The following is a 25,248-nucleotide window of genomic DNA, read 5'->3' as shown; positions in this document are numbered from 1 at the left end:
ATGTTTCCATCCCTGCTGTTTCTCTCGGTATCTTTTGATGGAAAAGAGTCTTTCAGAGATAAAGTGGGCGGCTGTGAAATGAGCCAATTGGTTCTGTTCATTCTTGGTCCCTTTACTGATAAAGAAACTTGTGACTCCGTAACTGGAGGCCGGATTCCTCGAACCAATTCTGGAGAAACATGGGAGGAAAGTGGGAGTCGGTGTATTTGCTGGGACCGTGTAGGATTAATATTTGATGGCTACAGTCCCAGTTTATTTCAATCGGAGTGAAACTCTCGGTCACTGAGAGAAATACAGAAGGGCCCTGAGCTGCAAAATTGCAGAGGGTACAACATGCAAGAGAGGGTTAAATGCGTGACACTGTCCCTGAGAGTGGGATTAATAATGTGTCTGTCTCTGAAATAATATCAGTGAGAGATGAGACTGCATCTTCCGTCACTCCAGCTTGGAATGGCAATTGGAATGGAGAATGTTCCAATTTGTTACTGGGTGAAAACGGGACATTGCAGGTCAGTTTCTCTCTCTCTTATGTACAACATATGAAGGTGGAATACTGCTGCTGAGCGTGATACAGAGAGACTGATGGGAAGCGTATGGCTGATACTCTGCCTGTCTGTATCTCTCTGGCGCTGTACACGAAGGTGGGATACTGTTTGCTGAGTGTGAAACGGACACACTGAGAGGAAGTGTGAGAATGATACTTTGTCTGTGTGCCTGTCTCTGTCTGTCTCTTTATCTGTCCGTCTGTATTTCTCTCCCTCCAGCGCTGTACATGAAAGCGGGATAGTGTTATTGAGCGTAATATGAACACCCTGTTGGAAGGTAAAGACTAATTCTGTGTCTGTGAACAGACCTCCGGTGTTGTTGGTGAGACGGTCACTGTCCCTTCTATTATGTATGAGCCGGTCTGACGGTGCATTTATCAGTCTCCAGTCCAATAAGGAAAGGTGGGGAGAAACAGCCTGTAACGGCCTGACACTGGACTGCCTATGAATGTTGAATTTATTCAGCAACTGGCCGTCTCTGGGTGTTGAGAATGGGACGGATAGGACACCAGTTACTGTTGTCTGTCAGTCAGTTTAGGAGGAGGGAGAGAAAGACAGAGAGACTGGAGGAGCCCAGAGAGGAGAATTTGTATTATCGTCTCAACCAAACATATTGCTGAGTGTGAATAATATAATCATGTAAAACCAGATATGGATAATCACATCCACAGCTGTGATTGGCTGCTGCCCCTGAATCTGGGGACCAGACACTGTGAGGAGCGCCGGGCTCGGAGTGTTTAACAGTTACTGAGCTGGGAAACGACAACTCACCTCCGAGAATCTGCAGCACAGGCCGAGCGGTGAGGAAAGCATGTCTCGGGAATTGTCAATCTGGCGAACAGTTTGTCCTGTGAATGTGAAGATGTGAACATTGTGTCAGAGAGAGTGTGTTAAAGGGGCGGATGGGTTAGATTAATGTCACTGTGTTTGTGTGGCCGGACTCATCGCCAGATTTCCGAGTCCCTTTTGAGTAAAATTTTAAAAAATCCCTGTCAAAGGATCGCCCTCCTCCCCTGCCAAGCTCCGAAGTGGAAATTTAAGGTAAAGTTTCAGATCAATTCAAGATTTCAGGTGAAAAACGGAGATCATGTCAGCGATCGGGTGAGAGAGCGCGATCAGTGCAGCAATGAAACGGGTTTAAATCGAAACTGGTGCTTTTAATTCCGGTGAAAGTTTTTCGACAGCAAACATAACGGTGTGAGATATAGGAAGGGGCTAGTCTGGGACGCTGGAGTGCCCGCTTTTAATTGTAACCAACGAGTTTAAGAGGAGAGAGAAACACAGAGAGGCTGGAGGGGCCGGGAGCTGACAGCAGGATGTCTCCGCCCCGTCCGCTTTGTGCCTTTAAGTTGCTCTGTGCCGCCGCCTCACGTTTCATTTCTGACCCAGCTCTGACTGTCAGAGAGATTTTCGACAGAGTCCCGGACATGACAGACACTGCAGCCGCCGAAACGGCTCCTCCTGCCGCCGCCGCTCCACCCAAGGCTCCGAAGAAGAAGAAGGCGGTTCCCCGACCCAAGACCACCGGTCCCCCGTTGGGCGAACAGATCCTCAAGATTGTGGGGGATTGCAAGGATCGCAAGGGGATATCCCTGGCCGCGATAAAGAAGGTTCTGGCTGCCAAAGGCCTGGATGTGGAGAAGCACCGGTCCCAGATCAAATTAAGTATCAAGAGAAATGTGGAAAAAGGCTCCCTGGTGCAGATCAAGGGCACGGGCGCCTCGGGCTCCTTCAGAGTCGCTAAGAAGGAAACCCAGGCAAAAGTGGGAAAGAAGGTGAAGAAACAAGTGACCAAGAAATCTCCCGGAAAGAAACCAGCGGCCAAAAAAACAGCCCTCAAGAAATTAACGGCCAAGAAACCAGCGGTCAAGAAATCGACCACGAAAAAGGCGGCGAAATCACCAATTAAGAAGAAAGCGGCGGCTAAGAAGCCCAAGACCCCCAAGCCAGTGAAGGCGAAGGCGAAGAAGGTGGAAAAACCGAGGGCCAAGCCCAAGCCGAAGTCAGCAAAGCCGAAGAAAGCAGCGGGCAAAAAGAAGTAAAAAATCAAGTGCAACTTTTGACCATCTGAACCCAACGGCTCTTCTCAGAGCCACCCACGTCTCTCAGAAAAGAGCTGATCCCGGAATCAGATGATTCCTGTCCCGGGGCCGGGCTCAGATTTCAGATAGAAATCATTTCAAGAAAACCCAGGGTCCTGGTGACTCGCTGACATTCGCTATCCCCGCCCGACCCCCAATGTCTGTAATAAAATAGAGAGAATGGGATGTCCGGGACGGGCCTAACTGGAACTGGCGTGTGTTCGGCTCCAGTCCCAGTTCATTTTTTCTCACAGATTCAGGGCGACAGTCCGTGACAGGGTAAAACTGGCGGAGATCGGCAGCTATCACAATTCAAACCCCAACACATGAGATTCTTCAAATCAGCTGGAATAAAGTGTTTATAAACTGCTGAACCCGTCTGGGAGGGAATGTGCGGGGAGATAGAATCGGGTCTGGGACTGAAATGGAAGGAGGCGGGTTGACTTGTTACAGAAGGGACTGTATTTAGGCAGGAATATTACTGACTATTGATTGTAACGGGGCTTATTGAAAAGCTCCGGGGTTCTATGAAGCCCGAGTCTGTAAGGGTTTGTGCGGAGCGCTGTGTTTCGGTTCTATTATCGATAAACGGTTTGAAATTGGCGGTTGGAGAAAGCTGGAGGTGGAGCTGGAAGATCAGAGGCCGCTCTCCGCTCTGTCCGTCACTCTGATTGTCTCCTCCCCTCCCTGTTTAATATCACACTCTGTCTCCTCCCCTCCCTGTTTAATATTTATCTCTGTCTCCTCCCCTCCCTCTCACCCTGTGTCTGTTTCAGTCAGTTCAGGGCAGGCTGCATAAAAACGGAACCAACATCAGTTTGCTGTTCATTCAGCAGCGATTTGAGTGAAGAATAATCATGTCTGGCAGAGGTAAAGGAGGCAAAGGACTGGGGAAAGGCGGAGCCAAGCGGCACCGGAAAGTGCTTCGTGATAACATCCAGGGGATCACCAAACCAGCCATCCGCCGCCTGGCTCGCCGTGGCGGTGTCAAGCGGATCTCGGGTCTGATCTACGAGGAAACCCGCGGGGTGCTAAAGGTTTTCCTGGAGAATGTGATCAGGGACGCGGTCACCTACACTGAACACGCAAAGCGCAAGACGGTCACTGCCATGGATGTGGTGTACGCTCTGAAACGTCAGGGCCGCACTCTCTATGGATTCGGCGGCTGAACAACTGGACCCTTTCTAACCGAACACAAAACAAAGGCTCTTCTAAGAGCCACCCACCGCCTCACAGAGAGAGCACTGACCTGGGAACGGGGAGAGGAAAGATCTCGGGATGGGGAATCAGTTTCCGATATTTAATTAGTATGGGGAGATTCCCCAACACTCGGTACAGGGAGATCAGAAACAACGGCCGGCGTTCTCGGCCATCCCGAGAGAAGTAGCGGAATTCCCGGTTTCACGGTATAAATGAACAGGCGGTGATACAGAGTCTTTCCCCAGACATTACCTTCTCCGCTCAGAGTAAAATCCCTCCTCACTCCCTCTCCCGCTGTGTCCTCTCTGCTCGGTGTTTATTTCCTGCCCTCATTCAATTATCAGTTCGATGTGAAGTTTCTGTTTGAGGAGCGGTTCACCGGGCCGGAACTGGCGGGATTTTTGAAATTGAAGCTGGAAAGCAATTCCCGTTACGGAAAGCAATGACCGGGGATTTATTCCCGCCCGTTTACAGACAGATCAGAGAATGAACCGGAATGTGAAACAGCCTGAGATTTGAGCTGAGGAGAAGGAAATAACGGAGATTATAAAGAGAGAGATTCTTAAATTGCTGGAGGGAAATGAAATTTTCTTGAAACTGTTATTTGATGCTCTGAAATTGGCGGGCTTTTTGAAATTGAAGATTAATTTCAGCTCAGCCAATTGTGACCCAATCCCTCCCGCCGTTTTGGTCTGACTGACAGATCTCGGATCAAACCTGCCAATCACAGTCCCGGGGCAGTCCCTCCTTGTCTGGGGGTGAAACCTCAGCCAATCACAGGCCAGGGGCGGATACCCTTAGACGCTTTAAAAGGCGGCCCCAGAGCGCACTCCGTATTCACAGTCTCTGTGTCTCAGGTTGTGTTGAGATCTGTTCAGAAAATGGCCAGGACCAAGCAGACAGCGCGCAAATCGACCGGCGGGAAAGCTCCTCGCAAACAGTTGGCGACCAAAGCGGCCAGGAAGAGCGCTCCAGCCACGGGCGGAGTTAAGAAGCCTCATCGCTACAGACCCGGCACTGTGGCTCTGAGGGAGATCCGCCGCTACCAGAAATCCACCGAGCTGCTGATCCGCCATCTGCCCTTCCAGCGCCTGGTGCGAGAGATCGCTCAGGATTTCAAGACAGACCTGCGCTTCCAGAGCTCGGCCGTCATGGCCCTGCAGGAGTCCAGCGAGGCTTATCTGGTGGGGCTGTTTGAGGACACCAACCTGTGCGCCATCCACGCCAAGCGAGTCACCATCATGCCCAAAGACATCCAGCTGGCCCGCCGCATCCGCGGGGAGCGCGCCTAAACCCGACCCGACTTCAGCACCAAGTTCAACAAAGGCTCTTTTCAGAGCCACCAAATCGGCGATGGAAAGAGCTGTGATCTCCTGGTTTGAAATGGCAGGGTCGTGAGAAATTTGCTTAAATGGGAAACGTAGAAAGGGGAGGGAGCAGATAGCAGACGGACAGGGACAGAATAAATACCTCACTCACATCCAAACACAAATTTCACTCACATTCTTAATTCAGTAATCGCTGATACAATAACAGCACATCAGTCAGCATCCGTTGTACAAATCTGGGTAAAATAACATAGACTGAGCCAGTGTTGTCCGAGGATGGGACGGTAAATAATATTAAGCGTCCCTGGTATTTCTGTATCCCACCCGCCCAGTTGGCAATTCTAACGGTTCTGGTATTTTGTCTCATTCACCAGACAAACTGCAAATTATAATCGATTGGAGGTTGGCGACATCTGCGGTCCGGAAGCGATTACTGCAACAGACCGATATGGATGATTTGTGCATAACAAGTTATTGTTAGTTTCTCGAATCGGAATCAAGTCCTTTTGAAGTTAATACCTGAGCCCACAGACAGTGACCAGCCCTTTCATTGATACCGTGGGTGGCTCTGAAAAGAGCCTTTGGGTTATCAGGTTAAATCTTGGCCGCTTTACTTGCTCTTGGAGCTCACACTGCTGGTTTTCTTCGGCAGCAGCACGGCCTGGATATTAGGCAGCACCCCGCCCTGAGCGATGGTCACCCGTCCCAGCAGCTTGTTGAGCTCCTCGTCGTTGCGGATGGCCAGCTGCAGGTGTCTGGGGATGATGCGGGTCTTCTTATTGTCGCGGGCCGCGTTGCCGGCCAGCTCGAGGATTTCAGCCGTCAGATACTCGAGCACAGCAGCCAGATAGACCGGGGCTCCGGCACCCACACGTTCAGCATAGTTCCCCTTTCGCAGGAGCCTGTGAACACGGCCCACAGGGAACTGCAGTCCGGCCCGGGATGAGCGAGACTTGGCCTTGGCCCGAGCTTTACCGCCGGTTTTTCCTCTTCCAGACATTTCCACAATCTCACAAACACTTTCACAAAGAATGAATAAATCCTCCCGCACTCGCCCTTCTTATACCTTCTGGAGGAGTGCAGTGGGGGCACTTGTGATTGGTCCATCTGTTCTCAATCTCATTGGTTCAACGAACAGCCCATTCAGAGAGCTGTTTTATTCACCAATCAATAGCCGAATGAGAAAAGGACGGAAAATACCGAACTGAACCGTTTTTTTGAAATTTGAAAAGCCCGCCAATATATCTGTAACACAAGAAGCGGATTTAGTAAATAATGTCGCGAAAGACAAAAATTTAAATATCTCTCTCCTTTTACTCTGTTGTTCCACATTTCCCGTCACAACTGCCAGAACCTTATACATTCCGGTTAAAATCCGGCTTCATTAACCGTTCATGTTCAATCGGGCGGGAATAAAGACCCATTTTGTAACGAGACAGATTCCAGCTCAATCTTTGTGAAAGGAACAAACGACAGATTGTGGATTGATCCCTGTTCGCAGGAGCTGCATCGCGATTGAAACCGGAGCCGGGACTCCTGGTGTCAGGAGTCGAACAGTAACAGATCCTTTCGACTGTTCTGTACTCGGTGTGAAGTCTCTTTCAAGGCTGTTGCTTTACAAAGGATTGCGGTTCTGATAGCGATATTCCCGAATAATGAACAAACAAACGTGAAAAGGAGAAAGAAATGACTGAAGTCTAATCCACCCCCTTAAAACGGCTCTTAATGGGCAGTAGCGGGGGAAGGGTCGGAATATGAACGAGAACGAGAGGATCAGTGACACGTTTTTGGTTATTGGGACTAAATAAAAAAAGCAACACACAGATTATAACCGGCAGTGATGACGAGAATCTAATAGATTTCAAGAGAAATTAGAAAAGCACAAGAGTTATAGAAAAACAGTTAGTATCAAACATTCTACAGTAAAATGATTCCATACAGAGGGGTCGGTACAGCGTCTTCAGAGAGACTGTGGGTGGCTCTTAAAAGAGCCTTTGTGTTCATTTTTTTCAGTGCATTGTGGAGTTTTACTTGGAGCTGGTGTACTTGGTCACCGCCTTCGTCCCTTCCGATACAGCGTGTTTGGCCAGTTCCCCGGGCAGCAGTCGGCGCACGGCGGTCTGGATCTCCCGGGAGCTGATGGTCGCCCGCTTGTTGTAATGGGCCAGGCGGGAAGCCTCACCCGCAATGCGCTCGAAAATATCGTTCACAAAGGAGTTCATGATGCTCATGGCCTTGGAGGAGATGCCGGTGTCGGGGTGAACCTGCTTCATCACTTTGTAGATGTAATGTTGTGGAGATGCCGGTGATGGACTGGGGATGACAATTGTAAACAATTTTACAACACCAAGTTATAGTCCAGCAATTTTATTTTAAATTCACAAGCTTTCGGAGACTTCCTCCTATTTACCTGAGGAAGGAGGAAGTCTCCGAAAGCTTGTGAATTTAAAATAAAATTGCTGGACTATAACTTGGTGTTGTAAAATTGTTTACATTTGCAGATGTCGATGGAGTAACTCTCCTTCCTCGCCTTTCTCCGCTTCTTGCCGCCCTTGGCTGGTGCTTTACTCAAGGTTTTCTTGGCGCCCTTCTTGGGAGCTGCTTTCTTGTCCTCAGGCATTTTCAAACTCAATTTCAGACCCAGGAATGACCCAAATCCGCTCCGAACTCGGATTAAATCGGCAGCCCCACAGCCCTATGCTAATGAGGGATGGAGGAAGGCATTGATTGTGATTGGGTCATTCGGAGTGATACAACGTCACCTTTTCCATTCACTCTCTGATTGGATATCTGAAGAAACCAATCAGATTTAATACCTGGCACCAATCACAAACACGCTCACACTGCACATTGTCCGGTTTCAGCAATTTGTTCCGAACTGTTGCAGTTCTGCTTCCGGCCAGTAGATGTCCCCAAACCCCGGGACATTGAAGTTTGCAGGTGAGAGAGGGACAGAAGATAAACTCATTCTTCACATTATGTTGCACGAGTGGGATTTAGAAAAACTGGGAATTGGAAACATTTGGTTGGACCAAATGTTGGTTGCATGCTGTATTAAATTCTTGTAATTAATTTAGGGTGTATAGTCTATACAGACGAAGAATCCAACAAAATACAAGAAGACTTTAATAAGCTCGATGAAAGGCGGTGTAAATGGCCATTGAATTTCAATATAGAAAGGTGTGAGATGGTGCATTTTGCTCGGGGGAATAAGGAGGCCTCATACTGCTTGGAAAATAAGAGTCTAAATGTGGTAGAAGAGCGAAGGGATTTCGGGGTACAGATTGACAAATCATTAAAAGCAGCAACACAGGTTGATGAGGCCACAGAAAGCAAACACAGCCCTGGGGTTTATTTCTAGAGGAATAGAATTGAAAAGCAGATAAGTTATGTTGAACTGTAATTTAAACTTTCAAACCTTCTGTCAAACTGTTAAACCTTCCCTTTCTGAAATCCGTGCTGACTATTCTTTATTATATTTTCGGTTTCTAGATGTTTTTCGATTGCTTCATTGAGTAAAAGATTCCATGATCATTCCTACCACCGACCTTTTGTTAACTGGCCTATAGTTCCCTGGACTTGTTCTATCTCCTGTTTCAAAATATATGAATCACATTAACTATCATCCTGCCCTTTGGCACTATTCGTTTTTGTGATGATTTTTTTTCTATATATGTAACAGTGCCTCTGCTATCTCTTCCCTTGCTTCATTTAATATGTGCGGATGCAATCCATCTGGACCAGTTTAACCACCCTTTCTAACTTAAATGTCTTGATATCTTTATTGTCCTCTTCCTCTATATCATATTTACCCTGTTAATCTCCCTGGTAAATACTGAGGCAAAGTAACAATTCAATATTTCTGCCATTTCGCTGACATTACCTGTGAGTTTATCTTGTGCATCCCTTAGTGGCACTCAAACTATTCTGGTTTTCCTTTTGTTATTTTTGTGTCTGTGGAATAATTTACTATTTATTTTTATATTCCTTGATAATTTGATTTCGTAGTTGCTGTTTGATTCCCTAATTGTTTTTGTGACTTCTTCCTAACCTCTTCCTATTCGCTTTTGCCATCCTCTTATTTAATATCTATGAATGAGAAATTCTACCAGCTTTTTGTGTCTATTCAGGGGCTGATGTTTGGAAACTATTTATTGTCTATGATTAAAGTACCAGAAACCCCAAACCCAAACTCCACAGAAACACTCGATTTTTCCCTCCTAGTCAAATAAGGCGCTATAATGGTGAGCAGAGCTGCCTTCCAAACAGTTCATTCCAACAGGTTTGAATCCCAGCACGCTGAATTCAGAATCACCAAGACTGGAACCGAATTTGATGATGTTCAGAGGGATAGTGTTTCGAAAACACAAACGGGTCTTATTTATATTTTAAAAATACTTTGAAAGGTCATTTCTTTCCCCCATAACTTTGAATTTAACTCTTTCCCTTTGTATTATTATTTACACTGATCTGTACAGTGGACACGGGAAACAATTGCCCGGATTCAGTGAAATTAATAGATTTTCTGAAGTTTTTTCTCTCTGCTGATTCCCGTCCCTTATTTCAATTATGTCGGATTAATCTTTCTGATCTATTGAAGGGTCATAGTCCTGAACCGTTAAACCGAGCTTCCCTTCTCCACATATGCTGCCGGACCTGCTGAGTCTTTCCAGCATTTTTGGTATTTTTTTTCTCTCCATTTTATCCCTTTCACTTTTGACGGTCGCCATTAAAACTTCCAGCTTTGTGCTCAGTTTTTATTTGTGTTTTAGTTCGATTTATTTGAATTAATCTAATTCATGTCCTGAGAAATCAGACAGAAATATTGCGCAATGTACAGTGAAATATAATGGGGCAAATTCACAACTTTTGAATCAACAAAACAAAAACTTTATTATGAGTCAGTTGTCTTAATTTTTCACTGTCAAAATATTTTTAAAAAACAGAGTAGAAGTTACAGAGAGAAACTATTTCCTCACATTGCACTTTGTCCTGTTTCTGTAACGACAGACAATGTGAATTTGTTCCACTCTGTTAGAGTTCTCGCTTACGGCCAGTCGATGTCAGACTGTATATTCATTCTGTATCTGTCAGCCTCCAGTACTGTCTGTGAGTGTGAGATTAATTCTCTATCTGTCATTCTCTGGTACTGTATGTGAGTGTGGGATTCATTCTGAATTTGTCAGTCTCTGGTACTTTGTGTGAGTGTGGGATTCATTCTGTATCTGTCAGTCTCTGGTACTTTGTGTGAGTGTTGGATTCATTCTGAACCTGTCAGTCTCTGGTACTTTGTGTGAGTGTGGGATTCGTTCTGTACCTGTCAGTCTCTGGTACTTTGTGTGAGTGTGGGATTAATACTGAATTTGTCAGTCTCCGGTACTTTGTGTGAGTGTGGGATCAATTCTGAATTTGTCAGTCTCTGGTGCTGTCTGTGAGTGTTGGATTCATTCTGTGACTGGAAGTCTCTGGAATTTTATCTCAGTGTGGGATTCATTCTGTAACTCAGTCTCTGGGACAAAGTGCAAGTCTGGATTCGTTCTGTATTCTTATTTCAGGATACAGCATGTTACTTGAAACTGTATCTTTACTTCATTAATGTTTGCACGGTCCTTTGTCTAGCATTATTTTTTAAATATGGATACACTTCTGTATTTTGTTTCAATCAAACAATGTGTGAGGTTTGGTGTAGGATTACATCTTAATCTCTTGAAAGACTATTGCAAATGATAATGTATATTTCGATATTTTACCGTGAAATTATTGATCTGGTATTTATTGTGTAGCTCAGTCTGCGCTAATGGAATTGATACTTTCTTTCAGGCTGACACTTTGTGCTATATTTGGACTGGTATGTCAGGAATAACTCAGTCCGCAATAATGGAATTGATGCCATACCTTTCAGCATGAGTTTGAAGTAATTATTGGAATCGTTTGCAATGTGTAGCTTATCATAGAATCATAGAATCATAGAAGTTACAACATGGAAACAGGCCCTTCGGCCCAACATGTCCATGTCGCCCAGTTTCTACCACTAAGCTAGTCCCAATTGCCTGCACTTGGCCCATATCCCTCGATACCCATCTTCCCCATGTAACTGTCCAAATGCTTTTTAAAAGACAAAATGGTACCCGCCTCTACTACTGCCTCTGGCAGCTCGTTCCAGACACTCACCACCGTTTGAGTGAAAAAATTGCCCCTCTGGATCCTTTTGTATCTCTCCCCTCTCACCTTAAATCTGTGCCCCCTCGTTATAGACTCCCCTACCTTTGGGAAAAGATTTTGACGATCGACCTTATCTATGCCCCTCATTATTTTATAGACTTCTATAAGATCACCCCTTAACCTCCTACTCTCCAGGGAATAAAGTCCCAGTCTGTCTAACCTCTCCCTGTAAGTCAAACCATCAAGTCCCGGTAGCATCCTAGTAAATCTTTTCTGCACTCTTTCTAGTTTAATAATATCCTTTCTATAATAGGGTGACCAGAACTGTACACAGTACTCCAAGTGTGGCCTCACCAATGCCCTGTACAACTTCAACAAGACATCCCAACTCCTGCATTCAATGTTCTGACCAATGAAACCAAGCATGCTGAATGCCTTCTTCATCACCCTATCCACCTGTGACTCCACGTTCAAGGAGCTATGAATCTGTACTCCTAGATCTCTTTGTTCTATAACTCTCCCCAACGCCCTACCATTAACGGAGTAGGTCCTGGCCCGATTCGATCTACCAAAATGCATCACCTCACATTTATCTAAATTAAACTCCATCTGCCATTCATCGGCCCACTGGCCCAATTTATCAAGATCCCGTTGCAATCCTAGATAACCTTCTTCACTGTCCACAATGCCACCAATCTTGGTGTCATCTGCAAACTTACTAACCATGCCTCCTAAATTCTCATCCAAATCATTAATATAAATAACAAATAACAGCGGACCCAGCACCGATCCCTGAGGCACACCGCTGGACACAGGCATCCAGTTTGAAAAACAACCCTCGACAACCACCCTCTGTCTTCTGTCGTCAAGCCAATTTTGTATCCAATTGGCTACCTCACCTTGGATCCCATGAGATTTAACCTTATGTAACAACCTACCATGCGGTACCTTGTCAAATGCTTTGCTGAAGTCCATGTAGACCACGTCTACTGCACAGCCCTCATCTATCTTCTTGGTTACCCCTTCAAAAAACTCAATCAAATTCGTGAGACATGATTTTCCTCTCACAAAACCATGCTGACTGTTCCTAATTAGTCCCTGCCTCTCCAAATGCCTGTAGATTCTGTCCCTCAGAATACCCTCTAACAACTTACCCACTACAGATGTCAGGCTCACTGGTCTGTAGTTCCCAGGCTTTTCCCTGCCGCCCTTCTTAAACAAAGGCACAACATTTGCTACCCTCCAATCTTCAGGCACCTCACCTGTAGCGGTGGATGATTCAAATATCTCTGCTAGGGGACCCGCAATTTCCTCCCTAACCTCCCATAACGTCCTGGGATACATTTCATCAGGTCCCGGAGATTTATCTACCTTGATGCGCGTTAAGACTTCCAGCACCTCCCTCTCTGTAATATGTACACTCCTCAAGACATCACTATTTATTTCCCCAAGTTCCCTAACATCCATGCCTTTCTCAACCGTAAATACCGATGTGAAATATTCATTCAGGATCTCACCCATCTCTTGTGGTTCCGCACATAGATGACCTTGTTGATCCTTAAGAGGCCCTACTCTCTCCCTAGTTACCCTTTTGCCCTTTATGTATTTGTAGAAGCTCTTTGGATTCACCTTTGCCTGATCTGCCAAAGCAATCTCATATCCCCTTTTTGCCCTCCTGATTTCTCTCTTAACTCTACTCCGGCAATCTCTATACTCTTCAAGGGATCCACTTGATCCCAGCTGCCTATGCATGTCATATGCCTCCTTCTTCTTTTTGACTAGTGCCTCAATCTCCCGAGTCATCCAAGGTTCCCTACTTCTACCAGCCTTGCCCTTCACTTTATAAGGAATGTGCTTACCCTGAACCCTGGTTAACACACTTTTGAAAGCCTCCCACTTACCAGACGTCCCTTTGCCTGCCAACAGACTCTCCCAATCAACTTCTGAAAGTTCCTGTCTAATACCATCAAAATTGGCCTTTCCCCAATTTAGAATTTTAACTTTTGGGCCAGACCTATCCTTCTCCATAGCTATCTTAAAACTAATGGAATTATGATCACTGGTCCCAAAGTGATCCCTCACTAACACTTCTGTCACCTGCCCTTCCTTATTTCCCAAGAGGAGGTCAAGTTTTGCCCCCTCTCTAGTCGGGCCATCCACATACTGAATGAGAAATTCCTCCTGAATACACTCAACAAATTTCTCTCCATCCAAGCCCCTAATGCTATGGCTGTCCCAGTCAATGTTGGGAAAGTTAAAGTCCCCTACTATTACCACCCTATTTTTCTTGCAGCTGTCTGTAATCTCCTCTACACTAATAGGATTCAGCCTGTATGTTTCAATATGATAATATGTATATACGAATTTTGGACTGCATACAATATGTAGCTGGGTCTGTACTAATGGAATTCGTACTGTGCCTTTCAGTCTAATACCGTGTAATATATTTAGATTGGTTTGTAAGGTGTGGCTCAGTCTGCAATACTGGGATTGATACTGTATCTTTCAGCATGACCCTGAATGTGATTTTTGGACTCTATGTAATGTGTAGCTCAGTCTGCACTAATGGAATTGATAATGCATCTTTCAATCTGATACTGTATGAGAATTTTGGACTGGTAACAAATGTGTACCTCAGTCTGCAGTAATGAAATTGATACTGTATCTTTCATTACGATACTGTATTCGAATTTTGGACCATATATAATGTGTCGCTCAATCTGCACTGTTGGAATTAATACTGTATCTTTCAACCTGTCACTGAGATTTTTAGACCAGTATATGATGTGTCGCTCAGTCTGCACTAATGGGATTGATACTGTATCTTTCAGTCTGATACTGTGTGAGATTTGTATACTGGCATGTAACGTGTGGGTCAGTCTATACGAGTCAAATCGAAACTGTGTCTTTCAGTCTGACACTGAATGTGATTTCTGGACTGGCATCTACTGTGTACCTCAGTCTGCAGTAAAGGAATTGAAACTGTATATTTCAGTACGATACTGCATGTGAATTTTGCACTGGTATGTAATGAGCAGCTCAATCTGTATTAATGGAATTGATATTGTACTTTCAATCTGATACTGTATGAGAATTTTGGACTGGTATCTAATGTGTACCTCAGTCTGCAGTAAAGGAATTGACACTGTACATTTCATTCTGACACTATGAAGTCTGTGGACATATATGTGAGTCAAATATGGGTAACATCTGAACTGGTATCTAATTTGTATCTCAGTGTACACTATTGGCATGAATACTGCATCTTTAAACTCATAATGTGTGTGATTTGTGGGCTGGTATTTAATTTGAATCTCGGGGTACACTATTGTGATTCATTCTGTATCTATCAATCGGTCCCATGTGTCAGTTCTAACTGGTATTTAATTTGTAGCTAAGGCTGAACTAATGTGAGATTAACACAATGCCTTTCAATCTGATACTGGGTGTGATTTTGGACTGGGAATTATTTATCTGCCGGTCAGCGGTACTGAGTTGTTTAGAAATGGAAATTCCGTCTGTCTCTCCTGCTCTGTTTGACTGTTGGATTGGGATCAGTGTGGGACTGACTATTTCTGCTGTGTGAGACTGTGGAACTGATGACTTGTCTGTGTCTCTGTGCTCTGTGAGTGATAATGTACATACTGTGTGTGAGAAGGAGGTGGCTGCACTGTTCCTTGCGGAGGAAACATCACACTGATTCTGGGTCCTTCAAGTATTTGCCTGTAGAAAGAGAAATTAAGTCTTGTAACTCAAGAACAGGTGAGGTAGAAAATACAAAAGTGATCAATTGAATCTCTCTGTTAATAATCATTGTAATATCCACAAATGAAAACCAGTGATACAAACAGTGTCAGTGTCTGACTCCACTGCAGTACTGCAGCACTCAGCTTCTGTACACCAGTGTGTTGGGCTGTTTTACAACAATTTAGTGACATCCAGACACAATCCAACACCTTCGCTGATCCATGAATGGGACGACCCGATGGGGTGGGGACCTTTGCACAGGTCAGGCTTCTAATCCCCTCTCCGATGGGGCTAACAGTTCAACCAAAACCACAGAGCCGCTGTTTAAAATGTGTCCTTCATATTTCTCACATGATGCCTGCAATAGATGCTCTTTGTATAACTCCCCACATCCTTACTGTCCGGCTCTGTTTACTGTTCAATCACAAACAGGGCAGGTAGAAAAAAAATCTGATTTCGTACCTGGCACCAATCACAAACACGCTCACACTGCACATTGTCCGGTTTCAGCAATTTGTTCCGAACTGTTGCAGTTCTGCTTCCGGCCAGTAGATGTCCCCAAACCCCGGGACATTGAAGTTTACAGATGAGAGAGGGACAGAAGATCAACTCATTCTTCACATTATATTGCACGAGTGGGATTTAGAAAAACTGGGAATGGAGACGAGCTGTTGGACCAAACACTACTTGCAACGCTGTTTTAAATTCTTGTAATTAATTTCGGGTATATTGTCTATATCGAGGAAGACTACGACAAAATCAGCTTGCAGAACGGCCGTGTAAATGGCCATTTAATTTCAATATAGAAAGGTGTGAGCTGGTGCATTTTGCCAGGGGGATTAAGGAGGCCACATACTGCTTGGAAATTAAGAGTCTAAACGGGACAGAGGAGCAATGTAAATCATCCTGAGAAATTAGAGAGAAATACTGCGCAATGTAAGTGAAAAATAATGGGGCAAATTCACAACTATCGAATGAGTAAAACAAAAACATTATTATGAATCAATTGACTTCATTTTTCACTATCAAAATGTGCAAAAATACGAGAATAAAAGTTACAGACAGAAACTTTCCTCACATTGCACATTGTCCTGTTTCTGTAACCACGACAGGAAATGTGAATTGGTTCCGCTCTTTTACAGTTCTCGCTTACGTCCAGTAGAGGTCAGTCTCTGGTACTGTGTCTGGTGGGGTTTATTCTGTATCTGTCAGACTCTGTTATTGAGTGTGAGCATGGGGTATATTCTGCATCTGTCAGTTTCAGGTACTATATATAAGTGATGGGTTCATTCTGTATCTGTCAGTCTCTGGTACGTTGGGATTCATTCTGTATCTGTCAGACTCTGTTTTTGAGTGTGAGCATGGGGTATATTCTGCATCTGTCAGTTTCAGGTACTGCATATAAGTGATGGGTTCATTCTGTATCTGTCAGTCTCTGGTACGTTGGGATTCATTCTGTATCTGTCGGACTCTGTTTTTGAGTGTGAGCATGGGGTATATTCTGCATCTGTCAGTTTCAGGTACTGCATATAAGTGATGGGTTCATTCTGTATCAGTCAGTCTCTGGTACTATGTGTGAGTGTGGAATTAACTCTGCAACTGTCAATCTCTGGTGTTGCATCTGAGTGTGGGATACATTCTGTATCTGTCAATCTCTGGTGTTGTATCTGAGTGTGGGATACATTCTGTATCTGCCATTCTCTGCTGCTTTATCTCAGTTTGGGATTCATTCTGTAATTCAGTCTCTGAGACAATGTGCAAGTCTGGATTCATTCTGTATTCTTATTTCAGTTTACAGCATTGTATTTGAAACTGTATCTTTAACACTTTAAATGATATAGTTCTTCATCGTGTATTTAATCTGTAAATATTAATTTTCTTCAATCAAACAACGTGTGTGAGTTTTGGAGTGCGATCACATCTTAATCTCTGAACTCTATTGTGAATGATAATGTACCTTTCAATCTGTTCACAGTGAAATTATTGGACTGGTATGTAGTGTGCAGCTCAGTCTGCACTGATGGAATTAATTCTGTATCTGAGTCGAACACTGTATGAGATTTTTGAACTGGTATGCAATATGTAGCTCATCCTGCACTAAAGGAGTGGATACTGTCTCTATCAGTCTGATACTGTATGAGATTTTTGGCCTGGAATGTGAGATGTAGCTCAGTCTGCACTAATGGAAGTGATACTGAATCTTTCAATGTGATATTCTATGAGATTTTTGGACTGGTGTGTCACATGTACCTCAGTCTGTGCTAATGGATTTGATATTGTATCTTTGAGTCTGATACTCTTTGAGATTCTTGGACTGCTATATCATGTGTGGTTCAGTCTGCACTAATGAAATTGATACTGTATCTTTCAGCCTAATATTGTATGAGATTTTCGGACTGATATGTAATGTGTAGTTCAGTCTGTGCTAATAGAATTGATACTGTATCTTCCAGTCATCATTTATGAGATTGTTGGACTGCCATGTAATCTGTGTCTGTCTGTGATAATAGAATTGAAACTACATCTTCCAGTCTGATCATTTATGAGGTTTTTGGACTTGTGTGTAACGTGTAGCTCAGTCTGTACCAATGGTATTGATACTGTATGTTTCAGTATAATACTGTATGAGTATTTTGCAATGTATATAAAATGTAGCTCAGTCTGCACTAATGGAATTGATACTGCATCTTTCAATCAGACACTAAGAGGTTTTTGGACTGGTATCTGATGTGCAACTCAGTCCACAGTAACATGACTGTGAGATTAATTCTGTATCTGTCAATCGGTGGTACTGTGTGTGAGTGTGTGATTAATTCTTTATCTCTCAGTCCCTGGTATTGTGTGTGAGTGTGGGATTCATCCTGTATCTGTCATTCTGTGGTACTGTGTGTGAGTGTGGGATTCAGTCTGTATCTGTCAATCTCTGGTACTGTGTGTGGGTGTGGGGTTCATTCTGTATCTGTCAGTCTCTGGTTCTGTGTTTGAGTGTGGGATTCATTCTGTATCTGTCAGTCTCTGGTACTGTGTGCGAGTGTGGGATTCATTCTGTATCTCTCAATCACTGGTACTGTATGTGAGTGTGGGATTAATTGTATTCCTATCAGTCTCTGGTTGTGTGTGTGTGTGTGTGTGTGCGCGCGCGCGCGCGTGTATGAGTGATTCATTCTGTTTATGTTTGTATCTGGTGCTGTAAGTGAGTGAGATATTCATTCCATACCTCTTAATTTCTGATACAGTATGTGAGTGATATAAATTCTGTATCTGTCAGTCTGTGCCACAGTGTGTGAGTGCGGCATTCACTCTGGATCTGCCAGTCACGGGTACATTGTGTGAGCATGGGATTCATTGTACATGTCAGTCTGTGGCACTGTATCTGAGTGTGAGATTCATTCATTATATTTAAGTAAATTGTATCTCCGTTTATTGTACGGCATTCAAAACTGTACTTTAATACCTTAATGTATGAATATGTTCCCCAGTCTTTTATTGGTAGATACTGATACACTTCAAAATGTAATGTTGCAGGTTCTAATCAGAGCATGTGGGCACTTTTTGGAATTCTATAAAATCTGTATCGATGGAAACACAATTGTGATTTGGTGTGTCTTCCAAACTGATATGGTGACATTTTTGAACTTGTATATAATGTGTAGCTCAGTCTGTGTGAATGGAAGACTGCATATTTCAGTCTGAATCTGTGTCAGTTTTTTTGTAGTGATATGGAATGTGTAGATCAGTCTGCACCAATGGAATTGATAATGTATCTTTCAATCTGACATTATGAGATATTTGGTCTGGTATGTTAAGTGTAAATCAGCCTGTACTAATGGAGGTGACTGTGAGATTCATTTGGGATCTCTCAGTCACTGGTACTGTGTGTGATTGTGGGATAGATTCTGTATCTGTCACACTCTGGTACTCTATGTGAGTGCGGGATTCACTTTGTATATACCTTCTCTAGTACTGTGTGTGGGATTCACTCTGTATATACCTTCTCTAGTGCTGTGTGTGGGATTCACTCTGTACATACTTTCTCTAGTACTGTGTGTGGGATTCACTCTGTATATACCTTCTCTAGTACTGTGTGTGGGATTCACTCTGTATATACCTTCTCCATTACTATGTGTGGGATTCACGCAGTATATACCTTCTCTAGTACTGTGTGTGGGATTCACTCTGTATATACCTTCTGAGTACTGTGTGTGGGATTCACTCTGTATATACCTTCTCTGGTACTGTGTGTGGCATTCAGTCTGTATATACCTTCTCTGGTACTGTGTGTGGAAATTATACTGTATATACCTTCTCTGGTACTGTGTGCAGGATTCACTCTGTATATACCTTCTCTGGTACTATGTGTGGGATTCACTCTGTATACACCTTCTCTGGTACTGTGTGTGGGATTCACTCTGTATATACCTTCTCTGGTACTGTTTGTGGAAATTATACTGTATATACCTTCTCTGGTACTGTGTGCAGGATTCACTCTGTATATACCTTCTCTGGTACTATGTGTGGGCTTCACTCTGTATATACCTTCTCCAGTACTGTGTGTGGGATTCACTCTGTATATTCCTTCTCTGGTACTGTGTGTGGGATTCACTCTGTATATACCTTCTCTGGTACTGTGTGTGGGATTCACTCTGTATATACCTTCTCTGGTACTGTGTGTGGCATTCATTCTGTATATACCTTCTCTAGTACTGTGTGTGGGATTCACTCTGTATATACCTTCTCTGGTACTGTCTGTGGCATTCACTCTGTATATACCTTCACTAGAACTGTGTGTGGGATTCACTCTGTATATACATTCACTAGAACTGTGTGTGGGATTCACTCTGTATATACCTTCTCCAGTACTGTGTGTGGGATTCACTCTGTATATACCTTCTCTATTATTGTGTGTGGGATTCATTCTGTATATACCTTCTCCAGTACTGTGTGTGGGATTCATTCTGTATATACCTTCTCTTGTGCTGTGTGTGGTATTCATTCTGTATATACCTTCTCTAGTGCTGTGTGTGGGATTCATTCTGTATATACCTTCTCTAGTGCTGTGTGTGGGATTCATTCTGTATACACCTTCTCTAGTGCTGTGTGTGGGATTCATTCTGTATATACATTCTCTAGTGCTGTGTGTGGGATTCACTCTGTATATACCTTCTCCAATACTGTGTGTGGGATTCACTCTGTATATACCTTCTCTGGTACTGTGTGTGGGATTCATTCTGTATACACCTTCTCTATTACTGTGTGTGGGATTCACTCTGTATATACCTTCTCTGGTACTGTGTGTGGGATTCACTCTGTATATACCTTCTCTGGTACTGTGTGTGGGATTCACTCTGTATATACCTTCTCTGGTACTGTGTGTGGGATTCACTCTGTATATACCTTCTCTGGTACTGTGCGTGGGATTCACTCTGTATATACCTTCTCTGGTACTGTGTGTGTGATTCATTCTGTATACACCTTCTCTATTACTGTGTGTGGGATTCACTCTGTATATACCTTCTCTGGTACTCTGTGTGGGATTCACTCTGTATATACCTTCTCTAGATCTGTGTGTGGGATTCACTCTGTATATACCTTCTCCAGTACTGTGTGTGGGATTCACTCTGTATATACCTTCTCCAGTACTGTGTGTGGGATTCACTCTGTATATACCTTCTCTATTACTGTGTGTGGGATTCACTCTGTCTATACCTTCTCTAGTACTGTGTGTGGGATTCACTCTGTATATACCTTCTCTTGTGCTGTGTGTGGGATTCATTCTGTATATACCTTCTCCAGTGCTGTGTGTGGGATTCACTCTGTATATACATTCTCTTGTGCTGTGTGTGGGATTCACTCTGTATATAGTTTCTCTGGTTCTGTGTGTGGGATTCACTCTGTATATACCTTCTCCAGTACTGTGTGTGGGATTCACTCTGTATATACCTTCTCTGGTACTGTGTGTGGGATTCACTCTGTATATACCTTCTCTATTACTGTGTGTGGGATTCACTCTGTATATACCTTCTCTATTACTGTGTGTGGGATTCACTCTGTATATACCTTCTCTGGTACTGTGTGTGGGATTCATTCTGTATATACCTTCTCTATTACTGTGTGTGGGATTCACTCTGTATATACCTTCTCTTGTGCTGTGTGTGGGATTCACTCTGTATATACCTTCTCTGGTTCTGTGTGTGGGATTCACTCTGTATATACCTTCTCTGGTACTGTGTGTGGGATTCACTCTGTATATACGTTCTCTGGTACTGTGTGTGGGATTCACTCTGTATATACCTTCTCTATTACTGTGTGTGGGATTCACTCTGTATATACCTTCTCTAGTACTGTGTGTGGGATTCACTCTGTATATACCTTCTCTGGTACTGTGTGTGGGATTCACTCTGTATATACCTTCTCTGGTACTGTGTGTGGGATTCACTCTGTATATACCTTCTCTGGTACTGTTTGTGGAAATTATACTGTATATACCTTCTCTGGTACTGTGTGCAGGATTCACTCTGTATATACCTTCTCTGGTACTATGTGTGGGATTCACTCTGTATATACCTTCTCTAGTACTGTGTGTGGGATTCACTCTGTATATTCCTTCTCTGGTACTGTGTGTGGGGTTCACTCTGTATATAGCTTCTCTGGTACTGTGTGTGGGATTCACTCTGTATATACCTTCTCTGGTACTGTGTGTGGCATTCATTCTGTATATACCTTCTCTAGTACTGTGTGTGGGATTCACTGTGTATATACCTTCTCTGGTACTGTCTGTGGGATTCACTCTGTACATACCTTCTCCAGTACTGTGTGTGGGATTCACTCTGCATATACCTTCTCTATTACTGTGTGTGGGATTCATTCTGTATATACCTTCTCCAGTACTGTGTGTGGGATTCATTCTGTATATACCTTCTCTTGTGCTGTGTGTGGGATTCATTCTGTATATACCTTCTCTAGTGCTGTGTGTGGGATTCATTCTGTATATACCTTCTCTAGTGCTGTGTGTGGGATTCATTCTGTATACACCTTCTCCAGTACTGTGTGTGGGATTCACTCTGTACATACCTTCTCCAGTACTGTGTGTGGGATTCACTCTGTATATACCTTCTCTATTACTGTGTGTGAGATTCACTCTGTATATACCTTCTCTAGTACTGTGTGTGGGATTCACTCTGTATATACCTTCTCTTGTGCTGTGTGTGGGATTCATTCTGTATATACCTTCTCCAGTGCTGTGTGTGGGATTCACTCTGTATATACCTTCTCTAGTACTGTGTGTGGGATTCACTCTGTGTATACCTTCTCCAGTACCGTGTGTGGGATTCACGCTGTTTATACCTTCTCTGGTACTGTGTGTGGCATTCACTCTGTATATACCTTCTCTATTACTGTGTGTGGGATTCACTCTGTATATACCTTCTCTATTACTGTGTGTGGGATTCACTCTGTATATACCTTCTCTGGTACTGTGTGTGGGATTCACTCTGTATATACCTTCTCTATTACTGTGTGTGGGATTCACTCTGTATATACCTTCTCTTGTGCTGTGTGTGGGATTCACTCTGTATATACCTTCTCTGGTTCTGTGTGTGGGATTCACTCTGTATATACCTTCTCTGGTACTGTGTGTGGGATTCACTCTGTATATACCTTCTCTGGTACTGTGTGTGGGATTCACTCTGTATATACCTTCTCTATTACTGTGTGTGGGATTCACTCTGTATATACCTTCTCTCTTACTGTGTGTGGGATTCACTCTGTATGTACCTTCTCTGGTACTGTGTGTGGGATTCATTCTGTATATACCTTCTCTATTACTGTGTGTGGGATTCACTCTGTATATACCTTCTCTTGTGCTGTGTGTGGGATTCACTCTGTATATACCTACTCTGGTTCTGTGTGTGGGATTCACTCTGTATATACCTTCTCTGGTACTGTGTGTGGGATTCACTCTGTATATACCTTCTCTGGTACTGTGTGTGGGATTCACTCTGTATATACCTTCTCTATTACTGTGTGTGGGATTCACTCTGTATATACCTTCTCTAGTACTGTGTGTGGGATTCACTCTGTATATACCTTCTCTGGTACTGTGTGTGGGATTCACTCTGTATATACCTTCTCTGGTACTGTGTGTGGGATTCACTCTGTATATACCTTCTCTGGTACTGTGTGTGGGTTTCTGTCTGTATATACCTTCTCTAGTGCTGTGTGTGTGTTGTATTATTTCCACATATGCAGTTTCTCATACTGTAGGTTAGTTTGGGATTCTTTCTGTATCTCAGTCTCAGGTAGCTTGTGTGAGTGTGCGATTCATACTTTACCTGTCAGTCTCTGGTGCTGTTTGTGAGTGTGGGATTCACTTTTTGTATCTGTCAGTCTCTGGTATTGTATGTGAGTTTGAGATTCCTTCTGCGTGTCTCGGTCTCTGGTACGGTATGCGAGTGTGGGATTAATTCTGTGTCTGTAAAATTATTCTCTCTGTTTATATTATAGCGTTCAATAATTTAGCTTTAATATCTTAATGTTTAAATAGTTTTTCTCATTATTTAATTTGTAAATATGGATGCACATTCGGATAAGATGCTGGAGGTTTTTAATCAGATAATTTGTGTGCTTTTTGGACTATGATTAAATCTGTATCTCTGAACACAAATTTGAATGATAATGTATCTTTCAAACTGATATGATGACATTTTTGGACTGCTGTGTAATGTGTATCTCAGTCTGCACTAATAGAATTGATACTGTATATTTAAATCTCATACAATGAGTGTATTATAAACTGATATCTAATTTGTTTCTCATGTTACGCTGTCACAGCATTTCTCAATCTGACACTGGATGAGAGTTTTGGACCTGTCTGCAATTTGTATCTCATGCTACACTATTCGAATGGATACGACATGTATGAAACTCACATGTGTGTGAGAGTTCTGGTCAAGTATTCAATTTGAATCTCGGGTCACATTATTGCAATTCAATCCGTATCTTTCAATCGGGCACCATGTGTGATTACTATCTGGTATTTAATTCGTAGCTACTGTTAACCTACTGTGGGATTGACAATCTTAAAGCATGACTTTGGACTGGGATTTTTGTATCTACCTGTCAGTGGTACTGAGTTAGGGGGAAATGGAAACAGCGTCTGCCTCACCTGCTCTGTTTCCGTGTTGGATTGAAAATGTGCCTCCGGATATTGGGATCAGTTTGGGACTGACTGCTTCTGCTGTCTGAGACTGTGGAACTGATGACCTGTCTGTGTCTCTGTGAATGATAACGTACCTACTGTGTGTGAGGAGGGGCTGGCTGCACTGTTCCTTGTGCCTAGGATGGAGGAAGCATCACATTTATTCTTGGCCCTTCAAGTATTTTTCTGTCAGATGAAAAAAGTAACTGTTGTAACTCCAGAACCAGTGAGGTAGAAAATACAAAAGTGATAAGTTTAATAGCTCTGTTAATGATAATTATATAAATCAGCGATACAAAGAGTGTCAGTGTCTGACTCCACTGCAGTACTGCAGCACTCAGCTTCTGCACACCAGGTGTGTTGGGCTGTTTTACAACAATTTAGTGACATCCAGACTCAACCCAACCCCCGCACTGATCCATGAATGGGACTACCCGATGGGGCGGGGACTTTGTACAGGTCAGGTTTCTAATTCCCTCTCCCAGGAGAATAACCGTTCAACAGAAATATAACAGCAGTTGTTTAAATTGTGTCCTTCACACTTCTCACCTGGTGCCTTCAATAGTTGCTCTTTGTATAAGTCCACACATCATTACTGTCCGGCTCTGTTTCCACTATTCACTCTCCAATAACAATAAACAGGGTGAGACTGGAACTAAACCAGGAACATTCACGACTGGTTTGGGGAGAGAAAGCAGCAATGATTTTAAATAGCAGTTTCTCCCCATTCTCTCTCCCTTCCCCTGGACACACCCGGTGCACACACAGCCCGAGAATGACCTCTCCCTTCCCCCTCTCACTCCATGTTCCGGGACAAGTTCCTGATCCACTCCGCCTCTTACGAAAAGCCCCCGGACTCCCCCTGACCTTCCCCCGGACTCAATACCGATCTCTGAGTCCATCTGCGGACACTATCCCGAAGCGATGAGCTGCTGTAACGAGGCTGCTCTTTGCTCCCTTCGCCCGGGGGTCATGATCTCTCCATTCTG

The 25,248-nt window shown here is 43.6% G+C and overlaps 2 protein-coding genes and 1 long non-coding RNA gene across 3 annotated transcripts; 1 reads left to right on the top strand and 2 right to left on the bottom strand.

Moving 5' to 3' along the window:
- The first annotated feature begins 1,972 nt into the window (after positions 1-1,972).
- On the top strand, positions 1,973-2,587 carry LOC137312552 (histone H1-like). The gene has a single exon (XM_067979086.1). The coding sequence runs from the start codon at positions 1,973-1,975 to the stop codon at positions 2,585-2,587; it is 615 nt and encodes a 204-aa protein (XP_067835187.1).
- A 3,177-nt stretch (positions 2,588-5,764) lies between these two features.
- Positions 5,765-6,154, bottom strand: LOC137312521 (histone H2A-like). The gene has a single exon (XM_067979057.1). It carries the CDS (start codon positions 6,152-6,154, stop codon positions 5,765-5,767), a length of 390 nt encoding a protein of 129 aa, XP_067835158.1.
- An 8,246-nt stretch (positions 6,155-14,400) lies between these two features.
- LOC137312534 (uncharacterized) lies at positions 14,401-25,045 on the bottom strand. Its single transcript, XR_010960751.1, has 3 exons — positions 24,809-25,045; positions 24,355-24,445; positions 14,401-15,039 (listed from the first exon to the last, which is right to left on the bottom strand). It is a non-coding gene; the product is annotated as an uncharacterized lncRNA (long non-coding RNA).
- Between the last annotated feature and the right edge of the window lie 203 nt (positions 25,046-25,248).

This window comes from Heptranchias perlo, unplaced genomic scaffold (genome assembly GCF_035084215.1).
Source record: "Heptranchias perlo isolate sHepPer1 unplaced genomic scaffold, sHepPer1.hap1 HAP1_SCAFFOLD_43, whole genome shotgun sequence".
NCBI lineage: Eukaryota > Metazoa > Chordata > Chondrichthyes > Hexanchiformes > Hexanchidae > Heptranchias > Heptranchias perlo.
Note: the sequence above shows the minus strand (reverse complement) of the source record. Positions and strands in the feature narration are given on the sequence as shown.

Coding starts and splice junctions, on each gene's coding strand:
- LOC137312521 (XM_067979057.1), bottom strand. CDS start 6,154: ATGTCTGGAAGAGGAAAAACCGGCGGTAAAGCTCGGGCCAAGGCCAAG.
- LOC137312552 (XM_067979086.1), top strand. CDS start 1,973: ATGACAGACACTGCAGCCGCCGAAACGGCTCCTCCTGCCGCCGCCGCT.